General features: G+C 48.8%; 1 protein-coding gene across 1 annotated transcript in view; it reads right to left on the bottom strand.

The window, feature by feature from the left end:
• The window catches only part of MTUS2 (microtubule associated scaffold protein 2), a 283,680-nt gene that overhangs the window by 164,349 nt on the left and 98,055 nt on the right, over positions 1-21,276 (bottom strand). Inside the window, exon 3 of the mRNA XM_075562809.1 lies at positions 18,776-19,016. Within this exon, the coding sequence (XP_075418924.1) occupies positions 18,776-19,016 (241 nt within the window). The remainder of the gene's footprint in view (positions 1-18,775; positions 19,017-21,276) is intronic.

Here is a 21,276-nt window from a genome sequence, read left to right as displayed (position 1 = left end):
TTTTTGAAGCCCCTTGGCGTTTGTGTTTTTCTTCTTGTATAGTTACACACCATAATCAAGTGGGATTTATTCATTTATTTTTGCAAAGTTGGTTTACCACATGAAAATTAATCTAACACTCCCTATTGAGAGAACAAGGAGCAGAAACCACATGGTGATCGCAGTAGAAAAAGAAAAAGCCCTTGACACATTCCAACAGCACTTCCTGATAAGAAAACTCAACAAGCCAGGATGAGACAGGAACTTAACCTGATAAAGGATACCTTGGGAAAAACCCAGAGGATCCCTGGTGGCAGAGGGGTTATGCATTGGGTTGCTAACTGCAAGGTCAGCAGTTAGAAGCCACCAACCCTCCTTAGGAGAAAGATGGGACTTTCTAGCCTGTCCTTATGAGTTAGGGGTGGTTCCTCTGACCCCTGGGGTCACGGGGTTGCCATGACTCAGGATTGACATTCATGGCAGCAGTTCCTCTGACCCCTGGGGTCATGGGGTTGCCATGACCCAGGATTGACTCTAAGGCGACAATGAGCTTGTTTTGTTCTTGGGTTTGTTTGTTTGTTTTTTTAATGTGTGTATGGGGGTGTTAGGGAAAACCCCAGCTCCCATGGTAAAAGTCAGAGAAGAAATAAGGGCATTCAGGTAGCGTGAAGAATGTAAGCGCTGCCACCACGCACCTGTACAGAGATGGGACCATGGAACCCAAACTTCAGAGTCAACTGTCACCAAAAAACACTAACATGTTATTTCTCAAGACCTCAATGGTATTGGCACACACTACCAATGAACAGTGCAAAAGTAAAATTAAGACAGCCATCTCTCAGTTGCCTGCAGATGGAGAACCAGTTTCGTCAGCATCCTTTGTGAGAGAAAATTCTCCTTCCCTCCTGGAATGGCTTTCAGTGCATTTTTGAAGACTGGCAACCCAAAGGGTCAATTGGCCACAGCTAACTCAGCTGACACGGCAGAGCAGCACAGTGGTTGTGCGGTGCGCTGAGATCCCCAGCGTTGGCAGTGTGAAATCACTAGCCGCTCCTCGGGAGAAAGATAGGATTTTCTACCCCTGTAAAGAATTACAGTCTCAGCCACTCACAGGGCAGTTCTATACTGTCCTCCGGGGTCACTGTGAGTCAGAATGGACTCAATGGCAGTGAGTGAGTGCCTCTGACTAAAACAATGTTCACATCCTGGTGTGATGAGTCCTTACTGGGATCTTAAAAGCTAGCAAAGGACCATCTAACATGCATCTATTAGTCTGGAGCCAAGCGTGAAGAAAGTCAAAGATGCTGGGAACAACTAGTCAAAGGGCATCTGGGCCCCAGGCTCCTCCTCCAGAGATCAGAACGAGCTGGCACCTGGCTGCCGCTACCAACCACCCTCAAAGCAATCACAGTAAGAGGTCTGGGGCAGAGTTGGGAGAGAGATGTGTAACAAAACTCAAAATCATGAAAAAGACCTGGTGTACGGTTTGATAGGGACTGGTGGAACCCTCTAGACCAGTAGTGGGGAAACTTTTTTTTTTTTCTGCCAAAGGTCATTTGGATTTTATAACAAAATTATCCACTTAAAAATTAACCTGTATGTAGGAGGCCGGGTAGGGCTTGATCAAGGGCAATGTAACTGAGAAGGATTACTGAAACCCCAATGAAGGCTGAGCATGATAGTGGGACAAGAGGAAAGTCAAGGGAAATAGAGGAAAGAACTAGGAGGGAAAGGGCATTTATAGAGGTCTAAATACAGGCATGTACATATGTAAATATATTTATATATGACAATGGGGAAATATATCTATGTGCATATATTTATAGGTTTAGTATTAATGTAGCAGATGGACATTGGGCCTCTACTCAAGCACTCCCTTAATGCAAGAACACTTTGTTCTATTAAAATGGCATCCCAGGATGCTCACCTTCCCGACCTGATCGCTGAAGACAAAGCAGGTGCATAACTAAATGTGGTGAAGAAAGCTGATGGTGTCCAGTTATCAAAAAATATAGTGTCTGGGGTCTTAAAAGCTTGACAATAAACAAGCAGCCATCTAGCTAAGAAGCAACAAAGCCCACATGGAAGAAGCACACCAGCCTGTGTGATCATGAGGTGTCAATGGGATCAGGTATCAGGCATCAAAGAACAAAACATCATATCATTGTGAATGAGGGGGAGTGCAGAGTGGAGACCCAAAGCCCATCTGTAGGCAACTGGACATCCCCTTACAGAGGGGTCATGGAGAGGAGACGAGCCAGTCAGGGTGCAGTGTAGCACTGATGAAACATACAGCTTTCCTCTAGTTCTCTAATGCTTCCACACACACACACACACACACACACACATGATCATGACCCCAATTCTACCTTACAAATCTGGATAGATCAGAGCACGTACACTGGTACAGATAAGAGCTGGAAACATAGGGAATCCAGGACAGATAGACCCCTCAGGACCAATAATGAGAGCAGTGATACCAGGAGGTTAAGGGTAAAATGGGACAGAAAGGGGGACCCGATCACAAGGATCTACATATAACCAACTACCTGGGGGGACAGACAACAAAAAAGTGGGTGAAGGGAGACATTGGACAGTGTAAGATATGACATAATAATAATAATTTATAATTTATCAAGGGTACGTGAGGAAGGGAGGATGAGGGAGGGAAGGTAAAAATGAGGAGTTGATACTAAGGGCTCAAGTAGAAAGCAAATGTTTTGAGAATGATGATGGCAACAAATGTACAAATGTGCTTGACACAATGGATGTAAGTATGCATTGCGATAAGAGTTGTACAAGCCCCAATAAAATGATTTTTAAAAGAAAAAACAACCCCCCCCCAAAAAAAAGGTCGCATAGCTGAGAAGAAAAAAATTAACCTACTACAGTAGATCAAACATTTAATTATCTCACTGCTCATGTGACGGCTGGAACTTCTTTTTGCCGAGGTGTGTGATGATAGCTAGTATTGATGATCTTGTGGGCCTTCTGCAGGCCATAAGGGGCCCTGGTAGCTCAGTGGGCTGCACATTTGCCTGCTATGCACAAGGTAAAAAGTTTGAAACCACCCGCTGCTCCCTGGGAGACAGAGGAGGCTTTCTACTCCCATAGCAGGAGCAGCTCTCCCCTGTCCAACAGGATCACTGTGAGTAGCCCTGACTGGCTGCCAGGGAGTTTACACAGCCAGCCTGCTGGACGCTCCCCACCCCTGGTCTAGATGATAGGTTCCCAAACTTATTTGGCCCGCTGCCCCCTAAACACAAAAGAACAATTACTCAGCACCCCTTTGGCAATTAAAAACTCTTGTACTATAGCCCATCACCTGGGATAAAGTAGAGTAGAGGTGTCTGCTTTAGTAGTGGCCCCCCCGCCCCCGAGGGCTCCAGCGCCACGGGAAGGGCGGGTAGGGAGTCAGGCACTTGGGAAGCACTGCTCTTAGACAGTTACCCTTCAAGCCTGGAACTGAAGTCACCTCCACAAACTTGACTTTCAGGCAAACATCAGACAAGCCTGTAAGGTGAGTTGTGGGGGGAGGTCAGAACTGTCTCGCCCCACCACAGGGGTGGGCCTGCTCCCTGCTGCTGGAGACAATGGATGATTTCTCCATTAGCTTGGTTCCTGTAGTGGCGTTCACACCCTACCGATAATGGTCTCTATCAATTGAGCCAGGGAACAGGCCAAACCGGCTCTGTGACATCCAAAGTTAGGCTGCCATCCTGTATCTAGGATCCGCCCATCTTGTCACATGTGTACCCCAATCATCCCTCCTTTTCCTATTGTGTGGATACCCCTAGATCACCCCTTACCTTACTGCATTCCCAACAGCACAACCCCTTCCTACGGCGTATGAAGAATATAAAAGAATATAAAAGCCTGGGCTAGCATTAAAGATTCTCTCTCTCCCTCCACGTGGACCACCAAGCGGGGCTGAGGTGAGCATGCTACTATGAATTGTGTCTGACTCCATTATATTTCAATACTCCACTTCTATCTCTCATGCTCTCTATAACTTTACTATGATCTTTACTTATTATTGCTGTACAATTGCACCTACCGGACCCATAATGATGTGTTAGGGGCGGCTTCCCCTGGTAGTGAGCATAGCACTGGAGGGGGTTGTGAGCAACCCTAGGAGAGCTAAAAGCAGAAATCCCCAGGGAGAAGGCTCGGGAGGCAGATGGGATTGGAAAGAAGGATGCGTGGAAACAGTTATCTCACCCAGGGAGAAAGTGGGCAGAGTGCTGTTCCATTGTGGAGATTGCAATTAGTGTCACTGAAGGAAAGGAGCATGACTTGTGGAATGGGAAACCAATGGGTTCTGTAGGCTTCCATTCAAAAGGCTGCTGCTTTTGCTTTTGTTTAAGCAACGCCATTCACATCAGCATCAAAAGGAACAAAATACAGAGGAAATGAACAAGAGAGTTGTTATTTTTATTATTTTTTAAAAATATTTGGCTGCTGGGATCGTTACAGCTCACCCCATTCCTTGTTGTCTCCTGCTGTCCACCTGGGAAGGATAGTCAAAGAGCCTGGGTCTCCTGTTTGTCCAGGGGAGCCAGAGATTCAAACCACAGGGGTCCCTGCCCAGAGGTGTAAACACTGACACCAGCCCCGACTTCCAACCACCAGAAAACTCCTGAGAAACTCCTGAGAAAATCTCCTTTCCTCACTCCCTCAATCCCTCCTTCCCCCGAGGACTTGACCTTGAAGAACCATCATAAATTTTTCACGCCCTTTGGGTGTGCCAGTCACCATCAGTGTCACCATCTGCACTACAGTTTAGTTGGAGAGAGCCATGATAATCTATATGAGGGGTGAGCACAGTGGAGTGGGGACTTAACAAAGAAATACAAAGGTGTATTCTGCAAACTACAAAACACTGTTGGAAAAAAAAACTTACATGACATAGCCAAAAGGGTATTGCAACAAAATCAGATTAACTTTATGAAACAAATACTATATCAAAATATAAAGCTATTGTTTCTCAGAACATCCTCCATCTCAGTCTACACTCAGCCTTCTGCAGGTGGTGTTTCTATCTCTCTATCGCTTTGACACCACATCTCAATGGAAGTTGGGGCGTCCTTGGGGGCCTTGAGCCATGTGCCTTTTCAATGTTTTTTGAGTTTGGGGAACAAGAGAAGTCCAAAGAAACAAGATCAGGGCTGTAGGGTTGATGTCACGAGGTTTCCCAATGACTTTTTTCAATGGCTGCCCTTGCTGTCCTCAAAGAATGAACAGGTGTATTGCCATGCTGAGGGGAAAAAGAAAAACCAACCTCGTCTCAACTCTACTGGTCTTTTTCACGCCAAAGCAATTTTGAATTTCCTTAGACTGTCTTCCTAATAAGACCCCATAATCACCCTGAGTCGTTGGATGAGCCCCTTGGATTCTCACAAAAACAGTCTCGTAAACTTCTGAGCTGAGCTTCCTGCCTGGAATTGAACCGGCCCAGAATATCCCCCGGGAAGCCATAGCTGTGACTGGACCTGTTTGGGAGAGGCGTTGTAACAAGACTAAGACAAGTGCATAGCTGATCAGACTTGCCTGCAGCCACCTAGTGATCACAGAGCTGTAACTGAACACATTGTTATATGTGGCCACATAAAAGCAGACCCATATGGAACAGACCTATGCACGTATGAACTTGAGCCCTGGGGCTGATACCTTTTTACTTACTCTCTTAAAGGACACAAATAAAAGCATCGCATGGCTATGGTTCAGAAGACTTAACTGCATGGTGAAGAAGTCAATGCTACCAAAACGGATCTATAAGTTGAACACAGTCCCTGTCCAAATCAGATTTGGCTTCTTGGAAGAAACTGACAAGCTGATCCTAGAATTCATATGGAAATCCAAGGAAACCAGAATCGAAAAAATGATCCTGAAAGAGGAAAACCTCATTTGGGGACTCAACCTTCCCGATTCTACAACGAAGCACAATGTTGCATGACTGCGTGGCCCCCGGGCTAACAACAGAAAGCAACAATGAACAAAACCAACCCCCTGCCACGGAGTCTACTCTACATCATGGTGACCCTGTAGGGCTGGATTCCAAGACTATGAATCTTTACAGGAGCAAACACCTCGCCTGTTTTCTTTGGAGAAGCGAGACTTTTCTGTTAGAAGTCAGACACATAAGTCACTAGACCCCCAGGGCTCCTGAGAAAGGCAGAACAATGCTTTAGGTGTAAGAGTCCAGAAACAAATCCTCACATATGACCCCATGGTTTTTAACAAGGAAGTCAAGACTTGGGAGGAAAACGAAGAAGGAATCCTTTTCTTTCAATGAATGGTACAGGGCGCAACTCAATAGCTGTCTGCAAAGGAATGAACTCCCTCTTTGCAGGCACAAAAATGAACAAAAAAATGGAGTATAGTTCTAAAGATAACAGATAAAACTCTGAGAAGAAAGTGTAGGAGTCAATCTTTGTGATCTTGGATTAAAAAAAAATTAAGGATGATACAAAAAGTATGAGGAACAAGAGGGAAACAGGAGATGAATTGGACTTCATCAAAATGGAAAACTTTCATGCTTCAAAGAACATTACGAATAAAGTGACAAGACAACTCAGAACAGAAGAATCGATCGTCCAATTCTAAATCCGGTAACGACCCTGCAGGACAGAGTAGGACTATTCCTGGGGACTCCCAGGCTGTAAATCTTCCGTGGCTGGTAGTTTCGACCTACTAACCTTGCCGTTAGCAGCCAAACGTATAACCACTTTGCCAACCAGGGATCCTCAAGATGACTGCTCATCAGACCAATGACCAGGGAAGCCATAGGAAGGCTATATTGAAGAGACAGCTAGTACTGGGAGTCGGGAACACGCAATGGGGTTAGAACCTCCTGCATCGCAGTGAGAAAGCAAAATGGTGCAACCACCGTGGAGACATCTCAAAAGCCTCAATACAGCTATCGTGATCCCAAGTCTACCTTACAAGCCTGGCTAGACCAGAGGGTGGACACTGGTACAGATAGGAACCGGAAACACAGGGCATCCAGGGCAGATGATCCCTTCAGGACCAGTGGTGAGAGTGGTGATGCCAGGAGGGTGGAGGGAGGGTGGGTTGCAAAGAGGGAACCGATGACAAGGATCTACATACAACCTCCTCCCTGGGGGATAGACAACAGAAAAGTGAGTGAAGGGAGAAGTCGGACAGTGCAAGATAGGACAAAATAATAATTTATAAATCATCAATGGTTCATGAGGGAAGGGAGAGTGGGGAGGGAGGGGTAAAAATGAGGAGCTGATGCCAGGGGCTTAAGTGGAGAGCAAATGTTTTGAGAATGATGAGAGCAATGAATGTACAAATGTACTTTACACAATTGATGTATGTATGGATTGTGGTAAGAGTTGTATGAGTCCCTAATAAAATGATTTTTTTTAAAAAAGAGTAAAGGGTGGAGTAGCCTGTCAATCAGTTCGCAGCTTGATGACCTCATTTGGCGACGCTAAGGAGATAAATAGCTCGCTGGAGGCGGGACACTCGCTCAGTCCCTGTGAGACATTCTTGTTGACAAGTGACATGAAGACATGCTGATGGCAGCCAGAGACCTAGAGCTGGAGGAGCCACCTGGAGACCCCTGCCAGCGCTGAGATGCTTACAATGCCACTTGTTCCACAAGACTTCCCACCCACTGACCTGTGATCCTCCTGCATTTGGCATCATTGCATGTGTTTCTTGAGTCTGAAGAGGAATTTATAGACTGGTATCGGACATATGGGCAAATATCGGACTTAATCTGGACTGGGCTGGGACATTTTCCCAATATTCAATTGCTCTTGTAAATAAAACTCTTTCTTAAACACACGAGTCTCCCTGGATTTGTTTCTATAGTCTGTCCAGACTAACACAACTCAGCAATCCCTCCTCCGAGAAAAGTGAGCACACACACTCACAATAAAACGTGGCCCTGAAGGTTTCTATCAGCCGTATTCAGAGCAGCCAGAGTGGACATGACGCAGGGTCCTAGTGACAAACCCAGAATCCAGGTGTGGAGTGCCTACATGATGGGGTCTCACTTGAACAGGAGAGGGAAGGAAGTCTGATCCCTGTTACAAGACGGATGGACCTGGGAAACATTCTGCTGAGTGACCACCACCAGGCACAAAAGCCATATGTGATACTCTCCGTGATATGAAATTTCTAGATAGGCAAGTCCACAGAGACAGGAAATAAACAGACATTCCCTGGAACTTTGATTTGGGTTGTGAGCCTGCTAACAAACAGTATTATCGGAGCCCTTGTGGTGTAGTGGTTATGTACTTGCCTGTTATCCATAGGTCAGCAGCTCAAAACCACCAGCTGCTCCGAGGAACAAAGGTGGGGCTTTCTACCCTACCCTATAGGGTCATTATAAGTTGGCATTAATTAGATGGCAGTGAGATTGGTTTTGATTTTTCCAAGGGTTAGAGGATATTTTAATTTTTATTTTTTGGTGCCAGGAAGGTTAATGAAAGTATTCTAAAATTGACTTGGGGAATTAATATACAATTCTGTGAGTGGGATGGGGCTTCAAAAACTTGATGCATAAACGGAATGAAAAATATTGGGATTTTCCATGAACTTTTTGAATCTCCTCTCATATACTTAAAAAAAAAAAAACACCAAAGAGAATTGAGCCTCACACTGCACAAGGGCACATTGCATGGTGTGTCGATTGCGTATCCATGCAGTTACCATATTAAAAACCAAGTTCAGAGGCAAATATACGTGTTTAACACCCCGTTTTATCTCGGATCATATGAAGAAGAGTGAGGCATCATGATGGGAGAAATGCTTATTAACAACCTGTGGTATGCAGATGATACAACCTTGCCTGCTGAAGGTGAGGAGGACTCGAAGCCCTTGCTGATGAAGATCAAGGACTGCAGCCTCCAGTATGGATTACAACCCAATGTAAGGAAGACCCAAATCCTCACCACTGGACCGATAGGTAACATCATGATAAATGGAGAAAAAGTTGAAGTTGTCAAAGATTGTGTCTTACTTGGATCCCCAATCAATGCTCATGGAAGCAGCAGTCAAGCGATAAAAGATGTCTTGCATGAGGTGAATCTGCTGCACAAGACCTCCTTAGAGTACTGAAGAGCAAGGATGTTACTTTGATACTAAGGCGAGCCTGACCCAAGCTTATGGTAGTCTCCATTGCATCATATGCAGGTGAAAGTTGGACGTTGACTAAGGAAGACCAGAGAAGAATCGATGCATGTGAACAGTGGTGCCGGAGAAGGACGCTGAAAGGACACACCAATCTGTCTTGGAAGAAGTAAGGTCAGCATCCTCCTCAGAGGCAAGGATGGCAAGACTGTGTCTTACATCCTTTGGGCATGTTGTCAGGCGAGACCAGTCCCTGGAGAAGGACATCGTGTTTGGTAGAGTGGAGGACTGAGCAGTGCTTTGTTCTGTTGTGCACAGGCTCGCCATGGGTCAGAGCCGACTCGATGGCACCTAACCACAACATTTTGTCTTGGGCCCGGAAGGCTAACATTTCAATGGAGAAAATGGCTATTTCCCCAGTCCATCTCAGTAACCTCGGTTCCAAGGGCCTGGAACCTACTGGAGATGTTTGAAATACAAAGCTTGGTTTGTCGCTACAAGTCCTGTACAGAAAACACATCTCAGTTGGCAGATGGAGGGAATGTTTTGTTCAGATCAAAGACCCTTCTAAAGAAATATATAATCATCCTGGCAGAATTAATTAAAAGAAATTCAGATGTTAATAAAGTGTTTTTTTTCCTTTTAAATCCTGGGATCAAATGCAAAGCATTTAAAACAGTCTCGCTTTGTTTATTTTCATCAAGGCTTTATATTCATACAAGATTTGAAGAAGGGGGGAATGAAAAATCATCTTGCATGAACAACAAAAGAAATTTGTCCCTCGCGAATGTTTAAAGGATGCACTCCTATTTCAAAGCAGTGTTATTTTTCTTTTGAGAGGGAAAAAAATCCTTTGAGGGAACTAAATCTTCCCATGTGGGCACAAACTTGGTATAATTTCATGTTTCGCCTTTTTCCTTCTTCGGTACGGATTCTCCTTCCCCTATGAGTCTGTGGCACTGACCAAGATGCTTCAGAGCTTCCAATATCCGACTGACAGAGTCATCCATCACGGTCTTCTTGACACACCAGGTAGTAAAAATAAAGAAGGTGAAACGTAAATCGATAGCTCTCCAGCTGAAGAGGCACCGCTAACGGCCAGGACACAGCAATAGTCCCTGAGTGAGGGGCAGGTGGAGGATGACCTTCTGCCATAAAGACACTTGAACGGATACCTCCCCTGACTGCACGTCACTTTACGACACGCCACTGCCACACCTTGAAGGTTGGGGCGACGCTGTTTCAGGCGAGTCTTTCAGAGCCATTGGCCACCCGCACGTGCTCACCTCGTGTCTCGGTGTCACACGGGGTCTTTCTTTCACTGTGCAATTGCACACTCTCCAGACTATGCAGCCGCTGAACATGCCCTTGGAGACGGTTGTGATGTGATGCACCCCCAAGCGACGCGCCGTAAAGCAAAGCGCAGTCCAGGCAAGCATCCCTGCCTGTGTCTTGAAGGCAGAAGGTGCTCAGCTTCCCTTAGGGACTATTTCTCCATGCCCTGACCACTGGGTGGAAGTCTACAGGGCAAACTGGATTTCCAGCCAACAGTCCACACACATTTTGCTTCATGTCATTGACGGTCACCCCCTTTATCAGTGTGACAGCCTTCTATCCACTTCTTCCCTGGATTTACCGCTCCCATCCACCCCTCTTTCCCACCTCTGAGCATTTTCCCACAGCACGTGTTGCCCCTTTGACCTCCTAGTTGTTCTAAGGAGTGTCTGCTTCCTTGTGATATGGTCCAAATGAAAGCTTGTCTAAGGTTTTGTTGAAAATTGAGCATGAGGCCAACTTGACTTCCAGGCTTGAAGAGTTGTCTGAGCCTCCTGGTCTCACAGATTCTACCAGTCTGTACCTAACTGGTAAGCCTGGTCTCTGATGATACTGAGAATTTTTACATACTTTCCTCCCACTCTTTCCAGGACCGTCAATGAGACCCCTTTCAGCAGTTGGCAGTGGTAGCCGGGCACCATGAGCCTGAGTTCTGTGTGGTTGATTGCTTCAGGGAGAGCGAGATACTAATCATTGAACCTTAGATAACCACTCACAAACTTATAACTTTCATGTGCACTGGGAAATCAAAAAATAAAAATTAGTGTGACTTGCTTTATGTTGATATTTGCTTTGTTGTGGTGGTCTGGAACTGAACGTGCCATGTCTCTGAGGCATGCCTATAGCCACAAGCCACAGCTGAAACATCAGTCCAGCGGGAGGATTCCCACCTCCCACGACAGTAAATAAGATCAAAATCCTCACCACTAGACGTTGTCAAGGACTTCATCCTGCTTGGATCCGCAATCAACGTTCCTGGAAGCAGCAGTCAAAAGATCAAAAGACGTACTGCATTGGTAAATCTTCGGCACAGACCTCTGTAGAGCACTGAAAAGCAAGGATGCTTCTTTGAGGACTAAGGTGCACCTGACCCAAGCCATGGTATTTTCAGTGGCTTCATCTGCATGTGAACGTTGGACACTGAAGAGGGAAGATTGAAGAAGAAGGGGTGCATTTGAACTGCTGGGGAAGGATCTGGGCAGCATCATGGACGGCTCAAGGACACACAAATCTGTCTTGGAAGAAGTATGGCCAGAGTGCCCTTAGAGGCAAGGATGGCGAGCTTCATCTACAGACTTCGGACGTATCAGCAGAGACCAGTTCCTGGAGAATGGCCCCATGCCAGGTAAAGAGGAGGAGCATGGAAGAAGAGGAAGGCCTTTGATGAGATGAATTGACACCGTGGCCGCACCAGTGGGCTCGGGCATAGGGGTGCTTGTGCAGATGGCGCAGACCTGCAGGGCTTTGTTCTGTTGTGTGTACGGTCACTATGGGGTGGAGCCACCGACTTCGATAGCGCCTAGCAGCGCAGCAAGGGGGATGTGGAGTTGATGGTCAGCCAAAGCACCTCATGAGCATCTACCGCCGCTCTCAGGGGCACTCCCGTGTGTGTCGCTGGGACGTGCAGAAGGTTTCAGCAGAGCTTCCAGACGAAGGAGAAAGAACTGGTGATGTCCTTCCAGAACGCAGCCCGTGCAAATCCTACTGGATCGCAACCGTCCATCTCATGTGCACAGGGTCTTCAGGAGCTGGACCCGGACTCCTTGGCAGCCAGGAACAACCACAGGGAAAGCGAAGAGCAGTGTCAGTGACGCCAGGGGCCGTGGGAAGACCCGGCTAAAGGAAGGCAAACTCTCCATGCAGAAGAGCCCAGGGACATTTTTCTTTAAGATCCATCACCCCTCCCCCCATTGAAATTGAACATGTAAAATGTGCTCTCCCGGCACACAGAAGCATCGTGTGCAAGCTCGTCTTTGTGCCACCGCTGTTCTCTCTTTCAGGCTTCCCCTGGTTGCTGTGCTCTGCCATCGAGCCGATTCTGGTGGGCCGCTACCCGCGTGGCAGGGTGGAACTGCCCCGTGGCCTTCTTGCCAAAGAAACCAAAATGCACCTTGTTCGGGAAGATGATGAAACAGCAGCTGTTTTTATTTTTAATTTTTGTTTTTTTACCAAGCTTCCTTCTTTCACTCTGGAGAACAATTTAAAACAACAAAAACAAAAAACCCCTTTAGCTTCCAAGTTGTGATTCTCATGCAGGAGCTGAGGAAGGTGTAGTCAAACCGAGCGTGGGCAGTGTCTGGGCTGGACAGACGGCATCACGGATGGCGTCGTCACAGGGAAGTGGCATCGGCCTGAGGGCAGCGCGTTGTTTGGTTTGGGTGGCCCGGTGGGTGGCATGTGGGCTGTAAGGGCCGCGATTCAAACCGGCCAGCTGCTCCCAGGGAGAAAGATGAGGCTTTCTGCTCACCCAAGGATTTCGAGCAGCGGTTCTCAACCTGTGTGTCGCAACCCCCTTGGGGGTCCAATGGTCTTGGGAACCGAGACACAGCTCCTATCCATCTCCAGATGGTTCTGCCCACATGCAGATATGCCCACAGACCGGGTCACCACCACAGGAGGAACTGCAGTACGGGGCTGCGGCATTGGGGAGGTTGAAACCACTGATTTAGTCTCAGAATCCACAGGGGGCAGTTCCACTCTGTCCTGTCGGGGCGAGCGGTGAGTGCGTCTTGTGTCCATGACGGTACATTTTGGGATGTTTTGGTCCACGCTTAGGCCAAACTCAGACTCTCCAAATCTCGTTCCTCACATGAGAGAACGAAACAAACTGAGATTGCGCCATCGTGTGCCGGGAAAGATGGTGCGTGTGAGGTGCTTGACACGGTGACGACGCCCCGTGGATTCCAACACAGAGACCCTGTGTGACAGATCAGATCTGCATGGATCTTTCAGGCTGTAATCTTGACCAGAAGGTTGGCAGTTCGAAGCCGCACGCCCCTCGATGGGAGAAAGATGAGGCCGTCTATTTCCATAAAGTTGTGTCACCTTGGAACCCCCCCCTCCCCATGGGGCAGTTCTGGCGTGGCCTCTAGGATCGCCGTGAGTTGGCATGGACTGAACAGCAGAGGCTTTTTCATCACCAGCTCTCTCTCCCTGGGGCTTCCAGGTGAGTCGGCACTCCTTGCTACAGGCTAGCCAACCTCAGGCTGGCCTCTCTGTGGTTCTTGCCACCACCGCATCAGGCCTGGCTCCTTAGACCCAGGAAGCCCAGGTGACATTCGTTAGATCAGGAAATAGCACGTGGAAGCAACAGGACATGCCTCCTGTGTCTAGCTCATAAAAGGAATGGTGGGTAGGCTCCTCCTGTGACTCCTGGATTGCCCCCTCGGGAAAGACACCCCGCCATGCCAGGAGGATGCTCAAGCAGCCCTGGGCAGCAGCACAGATGGAGAGGAACTGACGCCAACAGCCATGTATCCATCCGCCACAGTAGCAAACCACTTTGTCTTGGAAGGGGTCCCCCATCATGCTCAGTCAAGTCTTCAGGGGGCTCTATCCCAGCCAAACTGAATGGCAGACAGCTTCATAAGAAGCTATGAGTGAGAACCACATGGCCGGGATGCTCCCGAAGCCCCAATCTGCAGAAACCATTAGCTAACACGATTTTATTGTGAGGTATGAGCCACCAGATGCGAGGGGAAAGGGAACCCTAGTGGTGCACTGGTTAAGTGCTCTGCTGCTAACCTGAAGGTTGGTGCTTCAAACCCATCCAGTGGCTTTGCAGGGGAAACCCCCCACCCCACCCGAGCCGTCTGCTCTTGTAAAGATGGTGGTTGGATTCCAACCAGCGGCCCCGTGGGAGAAAAGACCTGGGCTCTGCTCCCTTGAAGATGAAGGGAGTGGTTGCCCGCAGCTGTGTGGGGCTGCTAAGAGCCAGAGCGGACCCCGAAGCAGCGAGTTTGGCTTGGTTGACCATTCTACATACATAGCCCTCCTTCGGGCTCTCTCCCTTCCACTTGTAGCAGATCCTCACCCCTGCTTGCCAAATCCTTCGGGCTCCGTATCACATTGCATCTGAGAGATTTCACTGCATCCAACTCTGGGCCAGACCCACTTCCTCTGTTCTCCTGAGCTCAGAAGACGTTGCCGTCCCCAGGTTTCGTCCCACAGTTCTGCCTGTAGGACTTACTCCATTTTGTTTACCATTGCATGCGCGTGACTTAAGGCAGCTGGACACATAGTAGGTGCTAGGTAAGTAGCGATTAAATAAACAAAGTGTGTTTCTCCACATAAATAAATAGACGTTGGCGTTGCCTGGGCCCCCTTCCAGAACCGTGGATGCTGACTATCTGGGTGTGGGCCAAAGAAACCTGCATTTTCAATCAGTTCCCCCCAGGATGTTATTAGGCATGCTCAGTCGCTTGGAAAGTGAGCCAAAGACGGGACAGCTGTGTTTGCTGCCTGCTCCATGGCACCAGAGCTGCTGCCGCTGCCCATGCTCGGGCATGGGAGAAAGGTGGCACCCGGGCCTAGCTTGCATCATTGTGTAATTCATTTGCCACCTTCTATTTGAACACCATGAGGCCCCAAAGAAGCCACCGTTGGGGCAACATTCTCTTTGGCCATCTGAACCATTGGCCACCTTGCCCTGGATATTTTCCCAGCTGACTTACATCACCTTCAGTAGGCGCTATAGTTCAACTGGGAGAAAGACAGGGCTTTCTGGTTCCGTCAAACCCACAGACAGTTCTACCTTTCCTATAGGGTCGCTGTGAGTAAGCATCAACTCGACGGCAGAGAATGAATGAGGGTGTGTGTGTGAATCAGTGACAGTTCTCTTTCTGTGAAATCCAGTATGTGGTTGGGCACCAGGGAGTCCACTCCCACCCTATGTGACACGACAGAACTGACCCATTCCATTCCTAGCAAAGGTCACCCTCACAGGTGTAGCGGCTAGGACTTCAACATCATCCTCATGAGGAGCTCGGTGGCGCAGCGGGTGGCTCACCACAAGGTCGGCAGTTCAAACCCACTAGCCTCTCTGAGGGAGGAAAATGAGGCTGTCCGCTCCTGTAAAGATTTACAATCTAGGAAGGCCACATGGAGGTGGTTCTGCTCTGTCCCGAGCATGGACTCAACACTTTTTGTTTTTTGTCTTCTGGAACCAAACCCAACCCACTGCCGTGTTGTTGCTTCTGACTCACGGCAACCCTCTAGGACAGAGTGGAACTGACGGGAGTAGAAAGCCTCATCTTTTCCCCTCAGAGCACACTGGGAGTTAGTACCACCCAGAAAAAACAGCCAGGGGAAGAACACCTCTTCAGATTCAGGTCCCTCTGATGAGGAGAGAGAGAGAGAGAGAGAGAGAGAGAGAGAGAGAGAGAGAGAGAGAGAGAGAGCGCTTTAAATTCTAGCCTGCTCAACTGTGAGAGAATAAATTGCTGTTTGATAAAGCCACCCCCTTGTGGTGGTTCTATGCTAGAGACCTTAAAAACAACAGGCAATGTTAACATGTTGTCCTTCTTAACATAGGTCCAGTACTCCGCCCACTCATCTTTAATCTGTTCCTCCCTCCTCTGTCTTAGCATACGTACTCCATGCCTTCCCCACTGTATGTGATTTTCATGCACTGTCTACAGCCCTCCCAGGACCTTGCTCTACATTTTCCCATCATGCCCTCCATCAATTTCTCTCTGTAGGCCACTCTCTCCTCTTCCAGATGAGCTCCCGAATGAGCTCCGATGGCTCCCGCCACATTCGGTGGAAACAAAACACAGGCCCAGCCTGCTTCCCCCTCAAACTAGCACCCACGGCTCCAGGACATTTTTAGAAACAGCATCTATCTCTTGGCTTCTATTTCCTCATTTTTCATTCACTTCTCAACCTACTAATACGTGACTTCCACCCCCATGTTTGACAAAAATTGCTCATTCAAAACTAGGTCACCAACTGCTGCCTCGTTTCCAAACCCAATGGGCTCGCTGCGTCTTTGCTTGTCCTCCCGCTGGTGAGACAGTCAGGGCGAGTGTTTCCCACTGTGGAAGCTCCCTCTTCCTCAGGCTCTGGAAACACTGCCCAGCCCTGGTGCCCACAGCGCCACCCCACTCCTTCTCTCCCTGGCTTCTTTCTCTTTAGTCACCCCTTCACCAAACCAAACTCACTGCCACCCAGCCGATCCTGGCTCACGGCAGCCCTACAGGTCAGGGGAGATGCTGCTCCCATGGGTTTCTGAGACGGCAACTCTTCACGAGAGTAGAAAGCCTCATCTCTCTTTCTCAGAGCTGCCGGCGGTGGTTGTTTCTTGACCCTCTGCTTTCCTTCGTCTCCCTCAATGTGCTCCGACACCCTGCTGGCTTCGCCTCCCACCCATAAGTTGCCGGTGTTGTGTGGCCATGGAGTCCACTCGGACCCCTCATAGCCCCATAGGAGGCCAGAGCGTCGCTGCCCCATAGACTGTCCTCACGGCAACAGATTGTCAGATCTTTCTGCCCAAAGAACCACCCCAGAAGCAAGCATGGTAAGACTTCATCTCACGGGCTCCGGCCGCATTATCAGGAGGGACTCGTCCTAGAGAAGGGCGTCCTGCTTGGGGCAGTGGAGAGGCAGCGAACACGAAAGACACTCGTTGAGATGGATGGACACGGGGCTGCGACATTGGGCTCCCACAGAGCAGGCATCTGTGAGCAGAGCACGGATGGGCCAGTCTTCATTCGGTTGGCTGTGCTATGAGTCTGGACAACAACAGCGTCCACGGAGCTCAGTGCCCTCTAAGCAACGAGCCCCCCTCTTTCCCACACCCCCCCCAACCTTCATCCACATTGGCCCACACACCCTTGCCTGGCCTACATCTTTCGTACAGGCGGGGAGGTGCATCCGTCCCTCTGGGGCTCTTGCATACGGCGGAGGGTTTTCCAGGTGCGTCCGCATTGTAGGGCGTCAGGACGGCAATGCTCTCCGTGGCGAGCCGTTTGTGGTAGTGGTGGTTCTAGCTCCAATCGAATACATCATGTGATTTTATTAACTTCTTACACCATGTTTGCTGCTGCTGGAAATACGCCCGGCAGAACCTTGGCCAACGCAGCCATCTCTCCAGCTACAGTGACATCGCCAGGTCCTGTAGAGCAGCCCTGGCCGTTCTCACCCTCCTTCTGCCAGATGCTCCTCCTCCTCCTTAACCGGACTCACCGGCCCCTAAGCTTCCCGTCTAACCTAGGAGCGGCTCTGGCCAAGGTGATCCCCGTTAGGAATCTGAACGAGGGTAATGCTCAAGGAAGAGAGGCTTCACTAGCTACACGAACGCAGCGGTCCTCAGCCTTCCCACGCCGCGGCGCTTTCACACGGCTCCCCATGCGGCGGTGACCCCAACCAGAAAATGAATTTCGTTGCTACCTCGTCACTGTCATTTTGCTACCGGTATGAATCAGGTGACCCCTGTGAAAAGGTCGTTCGACCCCCAAAGGGGCTGCGACCCACAGGTGGAAAACCGCTGCTCTAAAGCCTCACTTGGCTTTCGGAAGAACTTAAGGGATGTGTCTGGTTGGAGGCTTAAAGGCTTCCTTCAGGACAGTTTCGGGTTCATCCAGCCTCAATGGCTCCAACCCCCTCGTATCCCCTCGGATCAGAATTCTTCTACAGAATCTGTGTGCAACCATCTGGTAAGGACCACCGCTGAGCCAGTTTTAAAATGAACGATTCTGGGAACCCTGCAAGGGAACCCAACAAGCAGAGGAACAGAGGGAGGGAAGCGACAAAGTGCAGAGGCCACCTAGGAGATGGCGAGAAACAGGGACCAGCCAAGGAGGAGGAAGAAGAGGAGGAAGAGGAGGGAAGCCAGCTGATCCTTCGTTTAGCAAATGGAGTCTCCAAGGTGTCTGCACAGAAGATTGATGTGCAGGGAGACCTCTCTGACAAACCCCAGGCAGGAGTCAAAAAGAACCCATCACCTTTTTTTTTTGGCAAATAAAGTTTTATTGGCACACAGCCACAGCTAGTCATGCCTGTTGCATCACTGGCTGCTCCCTAGATGCATCGTCAGATGGTTGCATGGGAGGCTCCTAGGTCCTGACACAGTGACTCCCTAGCCCTTGACATCACGTTGGGTGGTCCCTAAGCCACAGCACCTGCTGGACAAGGGACACATTGCACAGAGCCAGGGGTGGCTAACAAGGGCCGCCACTTTGAATGTGACCCGGAGACAGGCGAGTTTGAACACGGGCCTGGCTCTGCCGACAGATGGAAGTTGAAGCCACGGGCCGGTGGAAGACCAGGAGAAGGTCCTCCTCAGTGGAATGAGTGGGACTCACCATGTGGACATTCACACCTGTTGTTTGTGACTTAAACGTGGAGCGGTTACCTGAAGGGTCCGTGGCGTAGAGACTAGCTGCAGCTGCCACGGGCCCCGGGGGATGAAGGGCGCTCGCTGATGACCTCTGGCTTGCAATCAGAATCCTGCTCTTTGTCGACGGCAGGCGGGACATCGCTCCCAATCCCAACTGGGGCTTCAGCAGCATGGCAGATCGGTAGAAAGTCGGGGGGACTTCGTAATGAGCATACGGAGGAGGGCAGAAGTCTTCTTTCCCGGGGTGCTCTGTCACCTGGAATGGTCGAGCAGAGGTCAGTTAAGTGTGCTCAGCGCCAGAGCTCGACGAATGACTTATCACCAGACCACACATCACGTATCTCCTCTAGGTCCCACGGTCTGAGTCTCTGAGTTCACAACACCACTGTGGGATCTTCCCCGTCTCTTCCCTCTTTTCTGCTTCTAATATGCTGTGAACTGGGGTTGGGGGCGGGGCGGAGGGGCAGGCACTGTAAAGGTTAGTACTGAACTGCTAACTTCAAGGGCAGTGGTTCAAACCCACCCTTGGAAGCCCTGGACTGGCTGCTCTGAGTCAGACAAAGAACAATGGCGGGGATGGTGCAGGACTGGGCAGTGGTTTGTTCTGTTGTTCGCAGGGTTGTCACTTGAACTGGCTCTTCGGCCCCTAACAGCAATGAGTCAGGAGGTTTGGTTTTTATTTTTTTGGGGGGGAATGGAGAGGGAAAAAGGAAGGGCCCTTCTATAACCATGTGCAATTCCACTGTCCTGGAAATCCAGTGGAGTTCATCCAAGGAGCCACTCTCCAAATAAATAACCATCCTCGGAGCAAAGAAACTCGCACGCATCTGTAACATGTTCCGAGTTTCCTTATTCTCCACGAGGCGGGGCCCCTTTCCTCACGGCACTCTGGCCCGGGTGCACTCTGCCAGTGTGTGGTGAAGACCTCACCAAGTCACTATCAATGTGTGGTTAAGACCTTACTAAGTCATCGTCAATGTACAATTAAGACCTTACTAAGTCATTATCAGCGTATGGTAAGACTTTACTAGGCTCCTTGGGGAGTAAACAATGCTTTGGTGATGAGGGAGAAAGGCACCCTGGGAAATAGAGGAGTTAGTGGAAAATATGTTTCAGGCACAACCATGTGTTTACATGATTAAAAATAAGAAACTGTGAGTTATTTCTGATTGTCTTCCCCATGTAAGCCTGATGAGGAGCCCTGACGGTTGTGGGTTTATGGGATGGGCTTCGAGGTCAGCAGTTCGGATCTATCCACTCCTCCTCAGGAGACGGAAGAGACTGCCTGCTCCTGTAAAGATGTCAGGGAACCGTCAAGTCAGTGCCGACTCACAGCGGCCTTATAGAACAGGCAGACCTGCCCCTGTGCGTTTCTGTGACTATAACTCTTCATGGGAGTAGAAAGCCATGCCTTTCTCCTCAAAGCAGCTGGATGCTTTGAACTGCAGACCTCAAGGTTAGTAGCTCAACCTGTAACCACAGCACCACCAGGGCTGCTCTTGTAAAAATGTACTCTCTTAAAAACCCAACGGAGCAGTTTCACTCTACCTTCTGGGTTCACTATGAACCGGAATTGACTCAACGGCAATGGATTGTGTTGTCTGTCTTGGTTTTAGTTTGGTTTGGAACGGTGTTTTAACATTGTGAACCGGTGGCACAAGGGTTAAGCACTTGAATGCTCATCTGGAGGATGATGAGAAAATGCCTGTCAATCTGCTCCCATAAAAAGTTGGGCCCAGATGGCTCTGGGGGATGTGGGGGGGGGCATTGGACATTCCCACTGAGTCCATAGGAGTTAGAAACAGCTAGACAGAATACCATAACATCAGGCCCTGAGGTTCTGTAAGCAGGTTTTAAAGGCAGCCCGTCTCTGTTCTTTCTGAAACTTAACCATCCAAAAACACCAAGCTAAACTCACTGCCACTGAGTCAATGCCGACTCAGTGAGGCCCGATAGCACGGGGTAGAACTACTCCTGTGGGTTTCTGAGACTGCAACTCTTTACTGCAGTAGAAAGCTGGTGGTTTTGAACTGCTGACCTTGCAGTTAGCAGTCCATCTTGTCACCACTCTGCCACCACGACTCCTACTTTCTCCTGCAGTCAGCAGCTTGTCTTAGAGCACAACTTGAAGGTACCTCTTTTTCACACTTAAAAGAACTTGTCTTTTTACTAAAAGGACAGCAATTTTAACAGCATTTCACAAATCACAGCATCTTTAAAGGTTATAGTAGAAATCAAACAAGCAAAACTTTTAAGGTTAACTCAATCTTACCACATGAACGAAATCTAAATACATTTCAACTAAAATTGAAATATGGAATACATGGAGGTAAATAAAGTCATTATCAATAATAACACATTAAAGGCTGATTGCTTGTTTCTGTAAGGTCCGTTTTCAAGAGAACTTAGTATCTCACTGAGTGTCGAAAGAGGCTCGGCTTAGGGGTTTCTGTCACGAACAGCTCAAAGTTTTGTTTCATAAACTTTACCTGTTTGTTTATTTACCTGCAAGGCAG

This window comes from Tenrec ecaudatus, chromosome 11 (assembly GCF_050624435.1).
Source record: "Tenrec ecaudatus isolate mTenEca1 chromosome 11, mTenEca1.hap1, whole genome shotgun sequence".
NCBI lineage: Eukaryota > Metazoa > Chordata > Mammalia > Afrosoricida > Tenrecidae > Tenrec > Tenrec ecaudatus.
The sequence above is the reverse complement of the archived record's forward strand: the minus strand, read 5'-3'. Positions and strand labels throughout refer to the sequence as shown.